General features: G+C 41.9%; 1 protein-coding gene across 5 annotated transcripts in view; it reads right to left on the reverse strand.

Moving 5' to 3' along the window:
* eps15 (epidermal growth factor receptor pathway substrate 15) overlaps positions 1-20,325 on the reverse strand; it is a 177,921-nt gene that overhangs the window by 13,315 nt on the left and 144,281 nt on the right. For all 5 annotated transcript variants that reach the window (XM_072574277.1, XM_072574278.1, XM_072574279.1 and 2 more), the window contains 2 exons: positions 15,728-15,873; positions 14,228-14,297 (listed from right to left, as the gene is read on the reverse strand). In XM_072574277.1, the coding sequence (XP_072430378.1) occupies positions 14,228-14,297; positions 15,728-15,873 (216 nt within the window). The remainder of the gene's footprint in view (positions 1-14,227; positions 14,298-15,727; positions 15,874-20,325) is intronic.

The following is a 20,325-nucleotide window of genomic DNA, read 5'->3' on the forward strand; positions in this document are numbered from 1 at the left end:
CATTGACCCAGTACTCTGCCTTCCTGTTATTCTTCACAAAGTGCATCACCTCACATTTAGCTGCATTGAACTGCATTTGCCACCTGTCAGCCGAATTCTGCAGTTTATCAAAGTCCCCCTGCAACCTGTAACATTCTTCCAAACTGTCCACTACTCCACCGACTTCAGTGACGTCTGCAAATTTATTAATCCATCCACCTATGCTTGCGTCTAAGTCATTTATAAAAATGATAAACAACAGTGGTCCCAAAACAGATCCTTGAGGCACACCACTAGTAACTGGACTCCAGACTGAATATTTTCTATCAACCACCACTCACTGCCTTCTTCCAGAAAGCCAGTTTCTAATCCAAACTGCTAAATCACCCTCAATTTCATGCCTACCATGTGGAACCTTATCAAAGGCTTTACTGAAGTCCATGTATATCAAGTCAATTGCCCTACCCTCATCTACATGCTTGGTCATGTTCTCAAAAAACTCAATGATGTTTGTGCGACCTGCCCTTGACAAAACCATATTGACTATCTGAAATCAAATTGTTGCTTGTTAGGTGATTATAAATCTTATCTCTTATAATCCTTTCCAAAACCTTTCCTACAACAGAAGTAAGGCTCACTGGTCTAGACATTTTTGTCCTTAATGTATTTGTAAAAACCCTGTGCATTCTCCTTAATTCTATTTGCCAAAGATATCTCATGTCCCCTTTTGGCCCTCCTGATTTCCCTCATAAGTATACTCTTACTGCGTTTATACTCTTCTTAGGGTTCACTTGATCTATCTTGTCTCTATCAGACATATCCTTTTTTTTTCTTAACCAAACCCTCAATTTCTTTAGTCATCCAGCATTCCCGATACCTACCAGCCTTTCCTTTCACCCTAACAGGAATATACTTTCTCTGGATTCTCATTATCTCATTTCTGAAGGCTTCCCATTTTCCAGCAATCCTCTTACCTACGAACATCTGCACCTAATCAACTTTTGCAAGTTCTTGCCTAATACTGTCAAAATTGGCCTTACTTCGATTTAGAACTTCAACTTTTAGGTCTGGTCTATCCTTTTCCATCACGATATTAAAATTAATAGAATTATGATCGCTGGCCCCAAGGTGCTCTCCCACTGACACCTCAGTCACCTGCCCTGCCTTATTTCCCAAGAGTAGGTCAAGTTTTGCACCTTCTCTAGTAGGTCCACCCACATACTGAAACAGAACATTTTCTTGTACACACTTAAATTCCTCTCCATCTAAACCCTTAACACTATTGCAGACCCGGTCTATGTTTGGAAAGTTAAAATCCCCTACCATAACCACCCTATTATTCTTACAGATAGCTGAGATCTCCTTACAAGTTTGTTTCTCAATTTCCCTCTGACTATGGGGGGGGGGGGGGGGGGGGGGGGTCTATAATACAATCCCAATCAGGTGATCATCCCTTTCTCAGTTCCACCCAAAAAACTTCCCTAGATGTATTTCCGACAATATCCTCCCTCAGTACAGCTGTAACGTTATCCCTTATCAAAAAGGCCACTCCCCTTCCTCTCTGGCCTCCCTTTCTATCTTTCCTGTAGCATTTGTATCCTGGAACATTAAGCTGCCAGTCCTGTCCATCCCTGAGCCGTGTTTCCATAATTGCTATGATATCCCAGTCCCATGTTCCTAACTATGCCCCGAGTTCATGTGCCTTTCCTGTTAGGCTTTTTGCATTGAAATAAATGTAGTTTAATTTATCAGTCCTACCTTGTTCTCTGCTTTATCCCTGCCTGCCCTGACTAACTTGCTTCTGTTCTCAACTGAACCAGTCTCAGCTTGATCTCTTTCCTCACTATCTCCTGGGTCCACCCCCTCACCTTAATAGTTTAAATCCTCCCGAGCAATTCTCGCAAATCTCCTTGCCAGTATATTAGTCGCCTTCCAATTTAGGTGCAATCCATCCTTCTTGTACAGGTCACTTCTACCCCAAAAGAGGTTCCAATGATCCAAAAATGTGAATCCTTCTCCCATGCATCAGCTCCTCAGCCATGCATCCATCTGCTCTATCTTCCTATTCCTGCCTTCACTAGCTTGTAGTACCGGGAGTAACCCAGATATTACTACTCTCGAGGATCTCCTTATTAAATTCCTGCCGGACTCTCTGTAATCTCTCTTCAGAATCTCAACCTTTTCCCTTCCTATGTCGTTGGTTCCAATGTGGACAATGACTTCTTGCTGACTCCTCTCCCTCTTGAGAACATTCTGCACCCTCTCTAAGTCATGCTTGATCCTGGCACCAGGGATGCAACACACCATTCTGATTTTTCGCTGCTGGCCACAGAAATGTCTGTCTGTACCTCAGACTAGAGAGCCCCTTAACACAAACGATCTCTTAGAACCCGACGTACCTTTCATTACATTAGAGCCAGTCTCAATACCAGAAACATGGCTGTTCGTGCTACATTCCCCTGAGAATCCATCGCCCCCTACATTTCCCAAAACAGCATATGGGGACAGCGATAGAAGACTCCTGCACTACCTGCCGACCCCCTTACCTTTTCTTGAGTTAACCCATCTATGTGACTGTATCTAAGACTTGCTCCCCCTTCCTATAACTGCCATCCATCACATTCCTTTGCTCTTGTAAATTCCTCATTGCCTCTAACTGTCTCTCTAACCATGATCCTGTGGAGCTCAAGCCAGCTCCACATTTTCTGCAACAGTGACTATGCTTCAAAAGTACTGGCTGGAAACCGTTTTCAAACATTGGTGAAGTTGTCAAAGAAACCATGCAAATGCAAGGTCTTTATTTTACATGCAAATTTCATAGTCTTGTGCATTAGATATGTGAGGTCCCCTACTTACAAACATGAAACTTATGAATGCTCATACTTGGAAAGATGTGCCCAAAAAGTCGTATCACTTGCAATATCCAACATACGATCATTTCCTGTACTTAGAAGGGGCTGCTTCATATTGTCCTGCATTGTGTTCCAACTTGCATGAAGTTCGACTGACAAATAGACTCAGGAACAGAACCTGTTTGCAACCTGGGGACTTCCTATACTTTGAAGTCGACTCCTAAATGATATTTTATTGGAACATTAACTTTTGATTGTACTTTGCTTTCATCAAGTATGCAATCACACATTCAGTTGTTAAGAGGTGTCCATGCTTGAAGCAGAAACACTGTCGTTTAAGGGGTTGAGGCATCTTTCCTTATTTGATGAGAAAACTCCGAAATTAGTTAGAACGGAGATTTGGGATGGTGGTGGAAGTGGGGTGCGATGGGAGGTAGCAGAGAGCGAGCGAGAGGGTGAGCTAAAAAGGAGTGAAGAGAGAGGTTGTGCTGGTGAGAATCTAAAATGGAAGAGAGTCCCTGCATTTTAGAGATCATGTAAGGTGAAATTCCTGCCAGAGGATGTACAGGTTATGAACAGTTCACAATAAGCTGTGTACCATCAGGAGGAGAGATGACATCCAGAGTGCAACACAGCCCGAATGAGTATATAGTTCTGGGACAAAAACAGAAGTTGATGGAAAAGCTCTGCAGGTCTAGCAGCATCTGTGAAGAGAAATCAAAGTTAACGTTTCAGGTCTGGTGACCCATCCTTCGATCTTTCCTGGTTTCTGATTTACAGCATTCACAGTTCTTTCGGTTTTCATATTGTTTTGGAATTTGGAGGTAGCATGGGAATATAATTGGTAAAGTCTCTCTTTTTTCTCTATTTTAAGAGTTTAAAAATTAATAGTCTAGATAAAACGTTCATAAAAAGGTAGCTGACTCAGCTGATTGAGTTATCACCTGAAGTCAGAATTGGGCTTTAACAGGTGTTAATTACTAGTGAAACTAAGTGTTTGTCATCACAGTTCTGAAGGCCTGTTGAAAGCACATAATCAGTAAGCTTTGCGTGTTCAGGAAGGAGAGATCACATCCAGAGTGAGACACTGCCCAAGTGAGGACTGTACACACCTCAGGGACTTTGGAGGTAGTGTGGGAATTTGGTACAGGAGGAAGAGATACTTTTTGCTTGTTTTTACAAGATAAATTTAAGCAAAATATCAAGGGCCCAGTAAAAGGAAGAATGACATCACAGGAAAACCACAAATTCGCTGGTTGGTAAAAGCTATTAGTTTGACTATTGTACATTACTTTCATATTGAAGGTAAATGGGGTAAGTACTTACAGGCTACAGATTACAAATAATTATTATAAGACCAGTCGGAATTTGCTTTAAAAATTGAAGAAAAAACTGAGACTCTACAACTGTAGTGTCTCCCACCCGTCCTCCTCTAACCTAGTTAATAAGATAAGATTCATTCTAAACTTCCTCTGTTGAATATAAGTTTGTTATTAATTTTATAGCAACTTGAACTAAGCTTTCTACTTTATTACTGAGTGGGTGTTCAAATAAGTTGGGTATGGATGCTAGGGCAGTTGCTTACTCCTCCTGCAGAATGTGGCAGATGGGAGACATGGCATACATCTCCACTGGCTACATCTGCGGGAAGTGCACCCAACTCCAGCTCCTTGAAAACCATGTTAGGGAATTGGAGCTGGAGCTGGATGAACTACCGATCATTCGGGAGGCTGAGGGGGTAATTAAGAGGAGTTACTGGGAGTTGATGACTCCTAAGGCTCAGGACAAGGATAGATGGGTTACAGTTAGAAGGAGGAAAGGGGACAGACAGACAGTGCAGAGATCCCCTGTGGACATTCCCCTCAGCAATAAGTATACCGTTTTGGATACTGCTTGGGGTGGGGGTGGGGGTGGGGGTGGGGGTGGGGAGGGGGGGGGGGCGGTGGAGTGGGGGCGGTGGGGTGGGGGGGGATGACTTACCAGAGGAAAGCCACAGCAGTCATTTCTCTGGCACTGAGCCTGACACTGTGGCAAAGAAAGGAAGGGGGCAGAATAGAAAAGTACTCGTGGTAGGGGACTCAATAGTTAGGGGAATCAACAGGAGATTTAGTGGTCAGGATCGGGATTCCCGGAAGGTATGCTGCCTTCCTGATGCCAGGGTCCAGGACATCTCCGATTGGGTGTCTAAGGTTCCAAAAGGGGAGGGCGAACAGCCAGAAGTCGTGTTACATATTGGCACTAATGATATAGCCAGGAAAAGTGATTTCAGGGAGTGAGGATGGAAGCTGCAAAGCAGGACAAACAGAGTAGTGTTCTCTAGTTTACGACCAGAGCCACGAGATAGCGAGGCGAGGAACAGGGAGTGGACGCAGCTTAACACGTGGCTGCGCAGCTGGTGTAGGAAGGAGGGCTTCAGATATGTAGATAATTGGGATGCCTTCTGGGGAAGGTGGGACCTGTACAAGAAGGACGGGTTGCATCTAAACTGGAAGGGGACCAATGTCCTGGATGGAAGGTTTGCTCGAGTAATTCGAGAGGGTTTAAGCTAGTGTGACAGGGGGGTGGGAACCTGAGCTGTATACTGGAGGTGAGAGTTGATGCAGATGAGGCAATAGCAAGAGGTAGACCAGCTAGTGGGAAGGAACCAAGGGATCAGTTAAAGTGTGTTTGCTTTAACGCAAGGAGTATCAGGAATAAAAGTGATGAACTTAGAGCATGGATCAGTACCTGGTACTATGATGTTGTGGCTATAACGGAGACATGGGTTCCTCAGGGGCAGGAATGGTTGCTGGATGTCCCAGGGTTGAGAGCATTTAAAAAGAATAGGGAGGGGGACAAAAAAAGAGGAGGGGGTGTAGCACTACTAATCAGAGAGGATATCACAGCTACAGAAGCTTCCATTGTCAAGGAAGATCTGCCTACCGAGTCAGTATGGGTGGAAATTAGGAACAGCAAGGGAGCAGTCACCTCATTAGGGGTTTACTACAGGCCCCCCAATAGCAGCAGGGAGATGGAAGAAAGCATAGGTCAGCAGATTTTGGAAAAGTGTGGACGTAATAGGGTTGTTGTAATGGGTGACTTTAACTTTCCCAATATTGATTGGAACCTCCTTCGAGCAGAAGATTTGAATGGAGCTGTTTTTGTAAAGGTGTGTTCAGGAGGGTTTCCTAACTCAGTGCATTGACGGGCCGACGAGGGGAGAGGCCATTCTAGACTTGGTGCTCGGAAACGAGCTGGGGCAGGTATCAGATCTTGTGGTGGGAGAGCATTTTGGTGATAGTGACCACAACTGCCTCACATTCTACATAGCTATGGAGAAGGAGAGAATTAGGCAAAATGGGAGGATATTTAATTGGGGAAGAGGAAACTATGATGCGATTAGACATGAGTTAGGAAGCATGGATTGGGAGCAATTGTTCCATGATAAAGGCACTATAGACATGTGGAGACTGTTTAAGGAACAGTTGTTGCAAGCGATGAATAAATATGTCCCTCTGAGACAGGCAAGAAGTGGTAAGATAAAGGAACCTTGGATGACAAGAGCGGTGGAGCTTCTCATCAAAAGGAAAAAGGTAGCTTACATAAGGTGGAGGAAGCTAGGGTCAAGCTCAGCTCTAGAGGATTACAGACAGGCGCGGAAGGAGATCAAAAATGGTCTGAGGAGAGCCAGGAGGGGGCACGAGAAAGGCTTGGCAGAAAGGATTAGGGAGAACACAAAGGCATTTTACACTGATGTGAGGAATAAGAGAATAGTCAAAGAAAGAGTAGGGCCGATGGGGAACTTGTGTATAGAGTCTGAGGAGATAGGGGAAGCCCTAAATGAGTTTTTTGCTTCTGTCTTTACGAAAGAAACCAACTTTGTAGTAAAATGAAACCTTTTAAGAGCAGGTGTGCATGCTGGAATGGATAGAGATAGAGGAAGCTGATGTGCTGAAAATTTTGTCAAACATTAAGATTGATAAGTCGCCAGACCCGGACCAGATTTGTCCTCGGCTGCTTTGGGAAACGAGAAATGCAATTGCTTTGCCACTTGCGAAGATCTTTGCATCCTCGCTCTCCACTGGAGTCATACCTGAGGACTGGAGGGAGGCAAATGTAATTCCTCTCTTCAAGAAAGGAAATAGGGAAATTCCCGGCAATTACAGACCAGTAAGTCTCACCTCTGTCGTCTGCAAGGTGTTAGAAAGGATTCTGTGTGATAGGATTTATGACCATCTGGAAGAGCATGGCTTGATTAAATGCAGTCAACACGGCTTTGTGAGGGGCAGGTCATGCCTCACAAACCTTATCGAGTTCTTTGAGGATGTGACTAGAAAAGTTGATGAGGGTTGAGCTGTGGATGTGGTGTATATGGACTTCAGCAAGGCATTTGATAAGGTTTCCCATGGTAGGCTCATTCAGAAGGTCAGGAGGAATGGGATACAGGGGAACTTAACTGTCTGGATACAGAATTGGCTGCCCAACAGAAGACAGCGAGTGGTAGAAGAAGGAAAATATTCTGCCTGGAAGTCTGCGGTGAGTGGTGTTCCACAGGGCTCTGTCCTTGGGCCTCTACCGTTTGTAATTTTTATTAATGACTTGGATGAGGGGATTGAAGGATGGGTCAGCAAGTTTGCAGACGACACAAAGGTTGGAGGTGTTGTTGACAGTATAGAGGGCTGTTGTGGGCTGCAACGGGACATTGACAGGATGCAGAAATAGGCTGAGAGGTGGCAGATGGAGTTCAACCTGCATAAATGCGAGGTGATGCATTTTGGAAAGTTGAATTTGAAAGCTGAGTACAGGATTAAGGATAGGATTCTTGGCAGTGTGGAGGAACAGAGGGATCTTGGTGTGCAGGTACATAGATCCCTTAAAATGGCCACCCAAGTGGACAGGGTTGTTAAGAAAGCATATGGCGTTTTGGCTTTCACTAACAGGGGGATTGAGTTTAAGACAGTCGTGAGATCTTGTTGCAGCTCTATAAAACTTTGGTTAGACCGCACTTGGAATACTGCGTCCAGTTCTGGTCGCCCTATTATAGGAAAAATGTGGATGCTTTGGAGAGGGTGGAGAGGGTTCAGAGGAGGTTTACCAGGATGCTGCCTGGACTGGAGGGCTTATCTTATGAAGAGAGGTTGACTGAGCTCGGACTTTTTTCATTGGAGAAAAGGAGGAGGAGAGGGGACCTAATTGAGGTATATAAGATAATGAAAAGCATAGAAAGAGTCGATAGCCAGAGACTATTTCCCAGGGCAGAAATGGCTAACATGAGGGGTCATAGTTTTAAGCTGGTTGGAGGAAAGTATAGAGGGGATGTCAGAGGCGGGTTCTTTACACAGAGTTGAGAGAGCATGGAATGCGTTGCCAGCAGGAATTGTGGAAGCAAGGTCATTGGGGATATTTAAGAGACTACTGGACATGCATATGGTCACAGAAATTTGAGGGTGCATACATGAGGATCAGTGGTCGGCACAACATTGTGGGCTGAAGGGCCTGTTCTGTGCTGTACTGTTCTATGTTCTAAATAAAAGAGAGGTAGGGCCAGGCAATGCATTGTACCTGCATAATGTGGAAACTGGAGGACCCTATTGTGGTTCATTGTGACCATATCTGTAGCAAGTGGTGGTTGCTTGAGGAACTCCAACTCAGAGGTAATGTGCTTCAAACATTGCGACACATCAGCAAAGGGGAGAGAGTAACCTGAACGTTGTGCTTCAGGAGACAGTCACATCACTTCAATTAACTACCTCAAATTCAGTCAGTGCTCAGGGACTGGAGGATGTGACTATGAACAAGGCAGGTAAATGGATCCAGGAGGTAGTGCTGAAGGAGCCTCAGCCCTTGAGCTTGTTTAACAGGTTTAAATTCTTACTCCCTGCAGGATAGAGAAGGGACTTGGGCACGGGGTGGGGAGCGGAAACGGTGGTTGTGGTCCCAAAGGTCATGTCGCCTGCATGCTATCAAAACTCAGAATCGCTCATCTTGGTGCAGAGGAACTTGGAGTGGGAGGGGTATGGTCCTGAAAGGGAGAAGCTGGAATGAGATGTAACAGTATTACAATTAAGTAAAAGGTGATTGCAAAGACATGAGAGAGGACTTAGCCAGAATTGACTGGAAAGATAGCCTAGCAGGGAAGACAGTGGAGCAGCACAGGCAGAAGTTTCTGGGATTAATTCAGGAGGCAGAGCAGAAACTTATCCCAAGGAAGAAGAAATGTACCAAGGGGAGGACAAAACAGCTATGGCTAACAAGGAAAGTCAAGGTAAAAACAGGACAGCATTAAAGCAAAATAAAAAAAAATACAATATGGTGAAGATTAGTGGGAAACCAGAGGATTAGCAAGCCTTTAAAACAACAGCAGGGGATAACTAAAAAAACAAAAATGGAGGAGAATATGAAACAGGAGACTAACCAGCTAGTAAAATAAAAGAGAATTGCAAGATTTTTTTTGATATATAAAAGGTTACAGAGAGAGGCAGGAGTGTACATTAGACTGCAGGAAAATAAGGCTGGAGAAGTAGCAATGAGAACAAAGAAATGGAGGAGGAACTGAATAGGTACTTTGCATCAGTTTTCACAGTAGAAGACACCAGCAGCAAACCAGAACTTCAGGAGTCAAGGGGCAAAGGTGAGTTAGTTGCCATCATTCAGGACCAGGTGCTGGGGAAGCTGAAAGGTCTGAAGGGGCATAAATCACCGAGACCAGTTGGATTATACCCTATAGTTCTGAAGGAGATAACTGGAGATCGTACAGGCATTGGTGGTGATCTTTCAGGAATCACTGGAGTCAGGAAGGATCCCAGAGGACTGGAAAATGGCTAATTTGGCATTCCAGATAAAAAGGGATGGAGGCAGAAGGAAGGAAACTACTGGCTGGTTAGCCTGAACCTTGGTTGGAGCTAACATTTTAGAGTCCATTATTAAGAATGAGATTGCAAAGTTCTTGGAAGTGCATGATAAAAGAGCACTGAGTGAGCACAGCTTCAAGAGGGGGAGGTCATATCTGACAAATCTGTTCAAAGTTTTTCAGGTGGTAATGAGCAAGTTAGACAAAGGAGAGCCAATGGATGTTATCTATTTGGATTTTCAGAAGGCCTTGGATAAAGGGCTGCACAGGAGGCTGCTAAATAAGACAACATCCCATGATGTTAGAGGATGAACGGTTTGTCATATGAAGAGCACTTGAGGGCTCTAGACCTGTGCTCGAAGTTGTTTAGAAGGGTGAGGAGGATCTGATGAAAACTTACAGAATATTGAAAGGCTTGGATAGTGTGGATGTGGAGAAGATGTTTCAACTGGTTGGAGAGAATAGAACTGGAGGGTTCAGCCTCAGAGTGAAGGGATGACCCTTTAGGATGGAGATGAGAAAGAATATTTCAGCCAGAAGGTGACTGCTCTATGGAACTCATTTCTGCAGAAGGCCGTTAAGGCCAAGTCATAGAGTATATTCAAGACAGAGATAGATGGGTTCTCAGTTAGTAAGGGGATCAAGGGTGACAGGGTGAAGGCAGGAGAATGGGGTTGAGAAACACATGATTAAACAGCAGAGCAGACTGCTGGGCAAAAATAGACCTTCTTCTGCTCCTATATTTTATGGTCTTACATGTCCCAACTTAGTCAGGAATACATGACATACAACATCGGAAACATGTTTTTATCTAAAGATCTGCCACTTTATTATGAAACTTCACACTGTGTTGCCAAGATCTGAAATATATAAAATGGTGTACAAGATACTTTGGTTCATCTTGCCTGTCTTGTACCATTGTTAAAAGTCACACAACAATAGGTTATAGTCCAACAGGTTTAATTGGAAGCACACTAGCTTTCGGAGCATTGTACAATTGTTACTTGCTACTCACCAGAGCTACGCAATTTATTGTGAAAAAAAGAAAACATCAAATATTTGGGATAACAATCTGGAAAATTTATTTCTAATCCCATTAGGTAACCAAAATCATACCAGGTCATCAATGACAATGATTTTGACCTTTGGTCCCAGCCAATAACAAGTCGAGCTTTCAATTGAAGTAATTAAGTGAATCAGCACTTAGCACACAAGTAGGCAACCTGGCCATAAAAAAAGTATTATTATCTGACGCAATCCTGTCTTTGCTTAGAACCTAAGAACTAGGTGCAGGAGTAGGCCATCTGGCCCTTCCAGCCCGCTCTGCCATTCAATATGATCACTGCTGATTTGTTTGTGGCCTCAGCTCCATTTACCTGTCCTCTCTCCATCACCCTTAATTCCTTTACTGTTCAAAAAAGTATCTACCTTAGCTTTAAAAACATTTACTGAGGAAGCCTCAACTACTTCATTGGGCAGGGTATTCCAAAGATTCACAACCCTCTGGGTGAAGAAGTTCCTTCTCAATTCAGTCCTAAATCTGCTCCCCCTAATTTTGAGTCTATGTCCTCTTGTCCTAGTTTCTTCTGCCAATGAAAACATCCTCTCTACCTCTCTCACCTATTCCCTTCATAATTTAAAATGTTTCTTTAAGACCACCTTTCTTCTAAATTCCACTGATTATAAATTCCAGTCTACTCAGTCTCTGTTCTTAAGCCAACCCTCAATTCCAGGATCAACTGAGTGAACTTCCTCTTGTGCCAGCACATCCTTTCTCAAGTAAGGAGACCAAAACTGTATACAGTTCTCCAGGTGTGGCCTACCAGCACCCTATACGATTGCAACATAACCTCTCTGCTTTTAAATTCAATCCCTTTAGCAGTGAAGGACAAAATTTCATTTGCCTTCTTAATTACCTGTTACACCTGAAGACCAAACTTCCATGATTCATGCACAAGGACATCCAGATCCCTCTGCACAGCAGCATGCTGTAATGTTTTACCATTCAAATAAGTCCTTTTTACTGTTATTTCTATCAAGATAGACGACTTCACATTTATTAATAGTATACTCCATCGGTCAGACCTTTGCCCACTCAAATTATCTATATCTTGCTGGAGGAGAAAGTGAGGACTGCAGGTGCTGGAGATCAGAGCTGAAAATGTGTTGTTGGAAAAGCGCAGCAGGTCAGGCAGCATCCAAGGAACAGGAGAATCGGCGTTTCAGGCATGCCCGAAACGTCGATTCTCCTGTTCCTTGGATGCTGCCTTACTTGCTGCGCTTTTCCAGTATCTATATCTTGCTGCCAAGTTTCAGTCATAGAGTCATAGAGATGTACAGCATGGAAGCAGATCCTTCGATCAAACCCGTCCATGCCGACCAGATATCCCAACCCAATCTAGTCCCACCTGCCAGCACCCGGCCCATATCCCTCCAAACGTTTCCTATTCATAAACCCATCTAAATGCCTTTTAAATGTTGCAATTGTACCAGCCTCCACCACTTCCTCTGGTAGCTCATTCCATACACGTACCACCCTGTGTGTGAAAATGTTGCCCCTTAGGTCTCTTTTATATCTTTCCTCTCTCACCCTAAACCTATGCCCTCTAGTTCTGGACTCCCTGACCCCATGGAAAAGACTTCGCCTATTTACCCTATCCATGCCCCTCAATTTTCTAAACCTCTACAAAAGTCACCCCTCAGCCTCCGACACTCCAGGGAAAACTCCTCTGCATACTTTGCCTTATCACTCATCTTAGTGTTACCTTCAAACTTTGACACCCGACACATGGTCTCCAACTCCGAATTATCTAGTAAATTATGAATAATTGCAGTCCCAACACTGATCCTGAGACACACCACCAATCATCAACTAGAAAAACATTCATTTATTCCCACTCTTTGCTTCCTGTTAGTTAACCAATCCTATATCCATGCAAATACATTACCCACAATGCCATACATCTTTTGTTTGGCATTTTGTCAAATGCCTTTTGAAAATATAGATACGCCACAGTTACTGGGTCCCCGTTGTCCACAGTGCTTGCAATGTCTTCATAGAATTCCAGTAGATTAGTTAAGCATGACCTGCTTTTCACGAACCCATGCTGCTTCTTCCCAATGGGATAATTTCTACCTAGATGTCTTGCTATTTCTTCCTTGACAGTAGATTCAAGCATTTCCCAGACTATAGAAATTAAGCTAACTGGCCTATCATTCCCCATCTTTTGTCTAGCCCCTTTTTTAAAACAGTGGTGTCACATTTGCTGTTTTCCAATCTGCTGGGACTACAGATACATAGATATTTTTAGTGACCTTGCTTGGACATATTATGGACTCAATAGATGGGACTTGAACCTTGGCCTTCTCTGACCTGAGCACTCTGCCACAAAAGCTCGAACAAAAAGAATCAATCAACTTAGGTGGACATGTTGACACACCTCTAAGGCAGGCGAGGCTTGAATCTAGACCACCTGGTTGGGGAGTAGGGACATTACCACTACACCACAAAAGCCCTCAGCTTGTTTAACTCGTAAGCCTGCTCCCTGGCATTTTGAACCAATCTAGTTAAAATAATTGAACCACATTTACTTGATCAAGCTACCCATTCATTTTGTAAGAGTAGAGTCATTTAATAAAGATTAAGATGTTGGAAAATATGAATAAGGACAAAATGGTATGTTTAGATGCGTGTTGGATTATTCTAGGAATACAATCTGTACACTTGTTTTTTAAACTTCATCACGCTAGTCATGAAACATTTTGAGCTGTTCATGTTTGAGGATCCTTTCTGATGGGCTTGAGCAATTTTGGTCTCATTGAGTAACTCACTACAAATGATTAGTATTCTAGTCATAAAACGTTGATGTCATCTTATTTCTTGAATTGAACATCATTTTTGCAGATAACTAATTAGCAACAACTAAGGAAGCAAACCACACATTGATTTAAAAAATAAAATCCCTGCGTATTCTAAACTAAAATAAAGAAGTGTGGATGCTGAGACTTGAAACAAAATAAAATGGTGGAGAAATTCAGCAGGCTTGGCAGCATTGGTCAAGGGAGAAACAAAATTAACATTTTAAGTCCAGTGACCCTTCATCAGAACTGAGTGTTTGAGTTTTTCCAGCACTTCATTTTTATTTCAAATGCATACTTTCTTTGGCTTACAATTTTGCCAATACATCCATGTGAAAGTACAATGAGAATACATAAACTGAGATCACCTGCCCAATGGAATCAAACACTTTTTTCACTTGTTAAAAAAATACAAAATAGACATTTCAAGATTGCCAATTAGTTACAAGCAGATGGTATATAACATGTTGGACAATATTTCATCAGGGAAAGAGAGAGAGAAAAATAGGCAGGATGAAATTGGAGAGATATTGAAGGACCATAAAGAATAAACTCATGGTGACAGCATCAAAATGGTATTAAAGAGGCTGCTTGTGAACAATGCAGAGATCTGTTATTGTGTGTGCACAAGTGTGTTTGTGAATTTATAACCATATTAATAGCTTAGAACTGATATTTGTATCTGCACTGTTAGGTTTAACTTTCTCACCTGTTTCAATCGTGGATGAGACTGTTCCACCACCAGGAGCAAATGGATCATTGGCTTTTAGAGTTTCAATCTAAAATCAAATATATGTAAATACGTTGATTTTATACAGACACATACTTGAATTCAGAAGTAAAATGCCAGTTCATGTGTCTGTGCAATGTTCTAGAAAGAAACTGGTTATTCTAACTGTTTTGGAATACAACTGGACTTGTGGTATCTGGTTTTGGTCTGCACTGACTTTTCTGATTGATCAGAATTTCATTAAAGTCAGAATGCAATCTCAAGTTCTCACGATAAAAGCAAAGCTGCTTTTTTCAATTTTAATCTGAAGTTCAAAAATATGACCAGAAAAATAAAAAAACCCTAAATAACGTTTTGACTGTAGTTGAAGAATTAATGTCAACAATGAAATCCTAAAAATCATCAACTTGATTTTGCAAATCTTACATTTGTGACTTGGTGACATTGATTGCTCAAAATAGATAGAAGTGGGTTCATGCCTGAAACTTACTGCAAGACAAGGTGCTATTTTCATTTTGGGCATCTAGAGAGGAAACCAATAATCAGAATCTAGTTACCAGAAATCTGCTTCCATGGCAAAGTGCAGAATTCAAAGTGATATACCTTGGTACTGTCAATAAGTTATGTTCCCACCCTTTCAGTTGCAATAAAAGTACAATAGAATATCAGAAAACAAGTAAAATAACTGCAAAATATGCAGAGGCAAAAGTGAAATGAGTTCACCGATAACCTGTATTAATTATTGGAAAATATTCAGAAGGTATGTCATATATGATCTTTCTGATGACCTTACACAAATGATCATTCTTTATCAATTGTCGGCAGCTTATTTGACCACATGAGCTGTTAAACATGTATTCTTCTCAAGTTATGCATAGACATTTACCTTTACTAGCTTATTCATTGGATAATTATCAAGTGCAGAAACTTTAGCTAATTTTAGCACCAGGAATTTTAAGACCAATCAAAATACTGTGTCTCACATCAAAGATACACTCTATTAACTTAGCACATTAATAACTGAATTTTATTATGTATACATCAAAGAATCCATTCTGGGACAACAGTTCAGCATAATTCATTATGTTTTAGCATCATATACAACTGTGTGGAAATCCTTCCAGGACACAGCAGTACACCCACGTGGTCATTAATAATCTACTACTTGGCATTAAGTAATTGATTTCTCAATCATTTGGGAATGATCTTAGTCCTCTTCCCATGGTACTTAACCACTAACAGGCATGATACACTCGGGGGGTAATCTCTTCTAAACCTTAACTCCTTCGGCACAGAGCAGCTTCGGCCCCACAATGACTTGGCCATGATTAGGAATTTTTTCAAAAAAGCCACAAGATTAAGTGGTTGACCTTTCACCGTTTTCCGATACACCACTATCTGCAGAGAGTCATTTTTAGATACTTTATCTTTAGAAAAACAGTATGTGCCATTCTGTACGTAACTGATTTCTGTACTTACTGATGCCACATTATTGTTGGCTACGGTTGTACTAAAAGGATCAGACTCAATGGATGTAAACGGATCATTTGAAGACTGTTGAAAGAAGTTACTAGAAGCATCTGCAAAAGGATCAGTGCCTTTAAAAGGGTCTCCTCCAAAAGGATCTGCAACAATTATTGTACAAATAATTCAGAAAAAACCCAAACAAGAAATGTTAGCAGATAAATGATTTTGAATACAAGACACACGTAATCAAGACTATCTACTGAATAGCATAACTGAGAAAGCCTACCAGAAATAGGAGTAATTAGTACCCAAGTCAGACTGCAATTGAAATATTAAAGCAAACTGTAAATTGTTTCAAATGTAAAAAGTCAACTTTATACATTTCGAAATAATTCTACAACAGTTAATATCTTACATATAAATTTCATGTTGTAGTAAGTTATAAAAATTGAGGAAGGTTGTAGACTTTATCTGAATTCCATATTCAAAAGGAATATGACAACTAAGCTTATGCTCATGCTAAGAAGTGAGAATTTTGAAATCAGCCTTGGAACATGATCAGGATCATGAGCCAATGACAGTTTACAACTTTGTTTCAATATATCTGCTCAAGGACATTAGATACATTTAATGTGACTTAGCTGTTACTTCCCTCCTTTTGCCTTACACCACACACACAGAATTGGCCCCCACTAACAGCCATAAATGTTCATGTTTAAGTCGTTATTCATTGGTACTCCTGGGACACTATATCATCATCCTCAGGGGAAATTAGACTAAAGTTTTATCATTAAGTGTATAAACCCTGCTTTGATGTGCTTTTCCAAAATGCCGACCTTATATTTATCTAAATTAAGCTCCACCTGCCACACCTCAGCCCATTGGCTAATCTGATCAAGATCCCATTGTACTCTGAGTAATCTTTGCTACCCACTACACCTCAAATTTTGATGCCATTAGCAAACTTACCAACATTACCTCCTATGTTCACATCCAAATCATTTATATAAATGACAAAAAGCATGAAACCAGCACCAATCCTTGTGGCATACCACTGGTCACAGGCCTCCAGTCTGAAAAGCAATCTTCTAACACCATAGTCTGCCTTCTACCTTCAAGTCAGTTCTGTATCCAAATGGCTAGTTTTCCTATTTTCCATCAGATATAACCTTGCTCACCAGTCTACCATGAGAAACCTAGTCAAACACCTTACTGAAGTCCATATCGATCATGGTAAAAACAATGACTGCAGATGCTGAAAACCAAATACTGGATTAGTGGTGCTGGAAGAGCACAGCAGTTCAGGCAGCATCCAACAAGCAGCGAAATCGACGTTTCGGGCAAAAGCCCATATCGATCACGTCCACTACTCTTCCCTCATCATTCCTCTTCCTTACATTTTCAAAAAACTCAGTCACGTTTGAGAGACATGATTTCCCATGCACAAAGCCATGTTGACTATCCCTTGCCTTTCCAAATACATGTACATCTGTCCGTCAGGATTCCCTCCAACAACCTGCCCACTACCAATATCAGACTCACTGGTCAATAGTTCCCTGGCTTGTCCTTACCAACTCAAATAGTGGTAACACATTAGCAAAATTCCAGTCTTCCAGCATCTCATCTGTAACTATCAATGATACAAATATCTCAGCAAAGAGCCCAGCAATCACTTCTCTAGCTTCCCACAGAGTTCTAGACTACACCTAATCAGGTCCTGGGGATTTATTTATTTTTAAGACATCCAGTACCACCACCTCAGTAATTTTTCATGCTGTCACCATCTATTACCCCACATTCTACATCTTCCACGTCCTTCTCCACAGTAAACTCTCATGCAAAACACTGGTTAAGTATCTCTCCCATCTCCTGTGGTTCCACACACAGGCTACCTTGCTGATCTTTGAGGGGCCCTATTCTCTCCCTGGTTATAATTTTGTCCTTAGTATATTTATTCTCCTTAACTCTATTTGCCAAAGCTATCTCAAGTCGCCTTTTTGCCCTCCTGATTTCCCTCTTCAGTATACGCCTACTGCTTTTATACGCTCAGGATTCACTCAATCTCTCCTATCCATACCTGACATATGCTTCCATCTTTTTCTCAACCAAAACCTCAATTTCTCTAGTCATCCAGCGTACCCTACACCTACCAGCCTTGCTTTCACCCTAACAGGAATATACTGTCTCTGGACTCTCATGGTCTTGCTTTTGAAGGCTTCCCATTTTCAAGCCATCCCTTTACCTGCTAAAATCTGCCCCCAATCAGCTTTTGAAAGCTCTTGCCCAATACCATCAAAATTGGCCTTACTCCAATTTAGAATTTCAACTTTTAGATGTAGTCTATCCTTTTCCATCACTATTTCAAAATTAATATAATTATGGTCACTGGCCCCAAAGTACTCCTCCATTGACACCTCAGTCACCTGCCCTGCCTTATTTCCCAAGAGTAGGTCAAGTTTTGAACCTGCTCTAGTCGGTACATCCACATACTGAACCAGAAAATATTCTTGTACACACTTAACAGATTCCTCTCCATCTAAATCTTTACCACTATGGCAGTCCCAGTCTATGTTTGGAAAGTTAAAATCCCCCACCAATAACCACTCTATTATTCTTTCAGGTAACTGAGATCTCCTTAGAAATTTGTTTCTCAATTTCCTGTTGACTGTTGGGTGGTCTTTAGTACAGGCCCAATAAAGCGATCATCCCTTTCAGATTTCTCAGTTCCACTCAAATAACTTCCCTGGATGTATTTCTGGGAATATCCTCCTCAAGTACAGCTGTAATGTTATCTCTTAACAAAAACACAACTCCCTCTCCTCTCTCATCCCCCTTTCTATCCTTCCTGTAGAATCTGTATCCTTGAACATTAAGCTGCCAGTCCTGTCAATCCCTGAGCTACGTCTTGTAAATGCTATGATATCCCAATCCCATGTTCCGAACCACACCCTGAGTTCATCTGCTTTCCTTGTTAGGCATCTTGCACTGAAATAAATGCAGTTTAATTTATCAGTCCTACCTTGTTGTCTACTTTGTCCCGGTTTCCCCTGTTTGACTCGCCCCTTTTCCCAACTGTTCCAATCTCAGATTGATCTCTTTCCTCACTATTTTCCTGAGCTCCCCCAACCTCTAACCCCGACCCCACCATACTAGTTTAAATCCTCCTGAGCAGCTCTAGCAAATCTCCTGCCAATAGAATAGTGTCCTTCCAATTTAGGAGCAATCCATCCTTCTTGTACAGGTCACTTCTCTCCCAGACGAGATTCCAATGATCCAAAAATGTGAACCCTTCTCCCCGGCACCAGCTTCTCAGCCACAATTCATCGGCTCCATCCTCCTATTCCTACCCTCAATAACTCATAGCACAGTGAGTAATCTAGATATTACTACCTTTGAGGACCTCCTTTTTCAATTCCTGCCTAAGTTTCTATATTTTCCCTTCAGAATCTCATCCTTATCCCTTCCTATGTCATTAGTTCCAATGTGCATAACAACCTCCTGCTAGTTCCTCTCCCCTTTGAGAACATTTTGCACCCTCTCTGAAATATCCTGGATCCTGGGAGGCATTCTGATTTTTTGCTGCCAGCCACAGAAATGTCTGTCTGTGCCTCTGACGAGAGAGTCCCCTATCATAATCCATCGCTTGTAACCCATCGTATCCCTCAATACATTAGAACCTGTCTCGATATCAGAAACCTAGCTGTTTGTGCTACATTCTCCTGAGTCCATCACCTGATACATTTTCCAAAACAGCATATTCATTGAGATGGGGATAGTCACAGTAGACTCCTGCACTACCTGCCTACCCCTCCTACCTTTCCTGGAGTTAACCCATCTACCTATCTGCGGGTTTTCTCCCTTCTTAACGGCCATCCACCACACCCACAGCTCCTGTAAATACCTTCTTGCCTCTAAATGCCACTCCAACTGATCCACGTGGTCTGATAGGATTCACATCCAAAGACACTTCCTGCAGACATAATCATCATTAACATGGAAACTGTCCCTAAACTCCCAAATAAGAAAGAAAGAGCACATCACTCAAAAGGCCATCTTTGCTCCTTCACAATCATTGCCACATCTCCACTTTCTTGCTCTTCAGCTGAGATCAAAACATATGTCTTTCTATAAGTGTTATAATACCACTTCACTGCTCAAGGCATTCACAATTCCAGAACACAAACTCCCTGCAGCAGATGAAGTGTGCTAAAAGGATAATAAATGAAAGAAAACTGACTCACATACATCTGAATAAAAAGGTAACAGACCCGCTGCAGCATCAACACTTCAGAAACAAGCTTCCAATGTTAAGTGTAAAATGGAACAATACAAATAATGTCAGAGCAGGAAATTTTCACCTTGTTATCATCAACAATTTGGTTATAAAAAGGGTGAGGAGCAAGTTTCATTCTTGCATGTAGGATTAAGAAATGGAGATAAATTTGACAGCATTTACAATGTTATTATACAAAATCCTCCTGTCTGATATTTTACCTTACACCCCACAAACTGGAATGAAGATTTGCTACGCTAAAGAAATTATTAACACGAGTTGTTGTTGATTGGGCCGGAGGAACAAAAAGCAATACAGCACCTTAGAATCAGAATTT

This window comes from Chiloscyllium punctatum, chromosome 7, assembly GCF_047496795.1.
Source record: "Chiloscyllium punctatum isolate Juve2018m chromosome 7, sChiPun1.3, whole genome shotgun sequence".
Classification (NCBI taxonomy): Eukaryota; Metazoa; Chordata; class Chondrichthyes; order Orectolobiformes; family Hemiscylliidae; genus Chiloscyllium; species Chiloscyllium punctatum.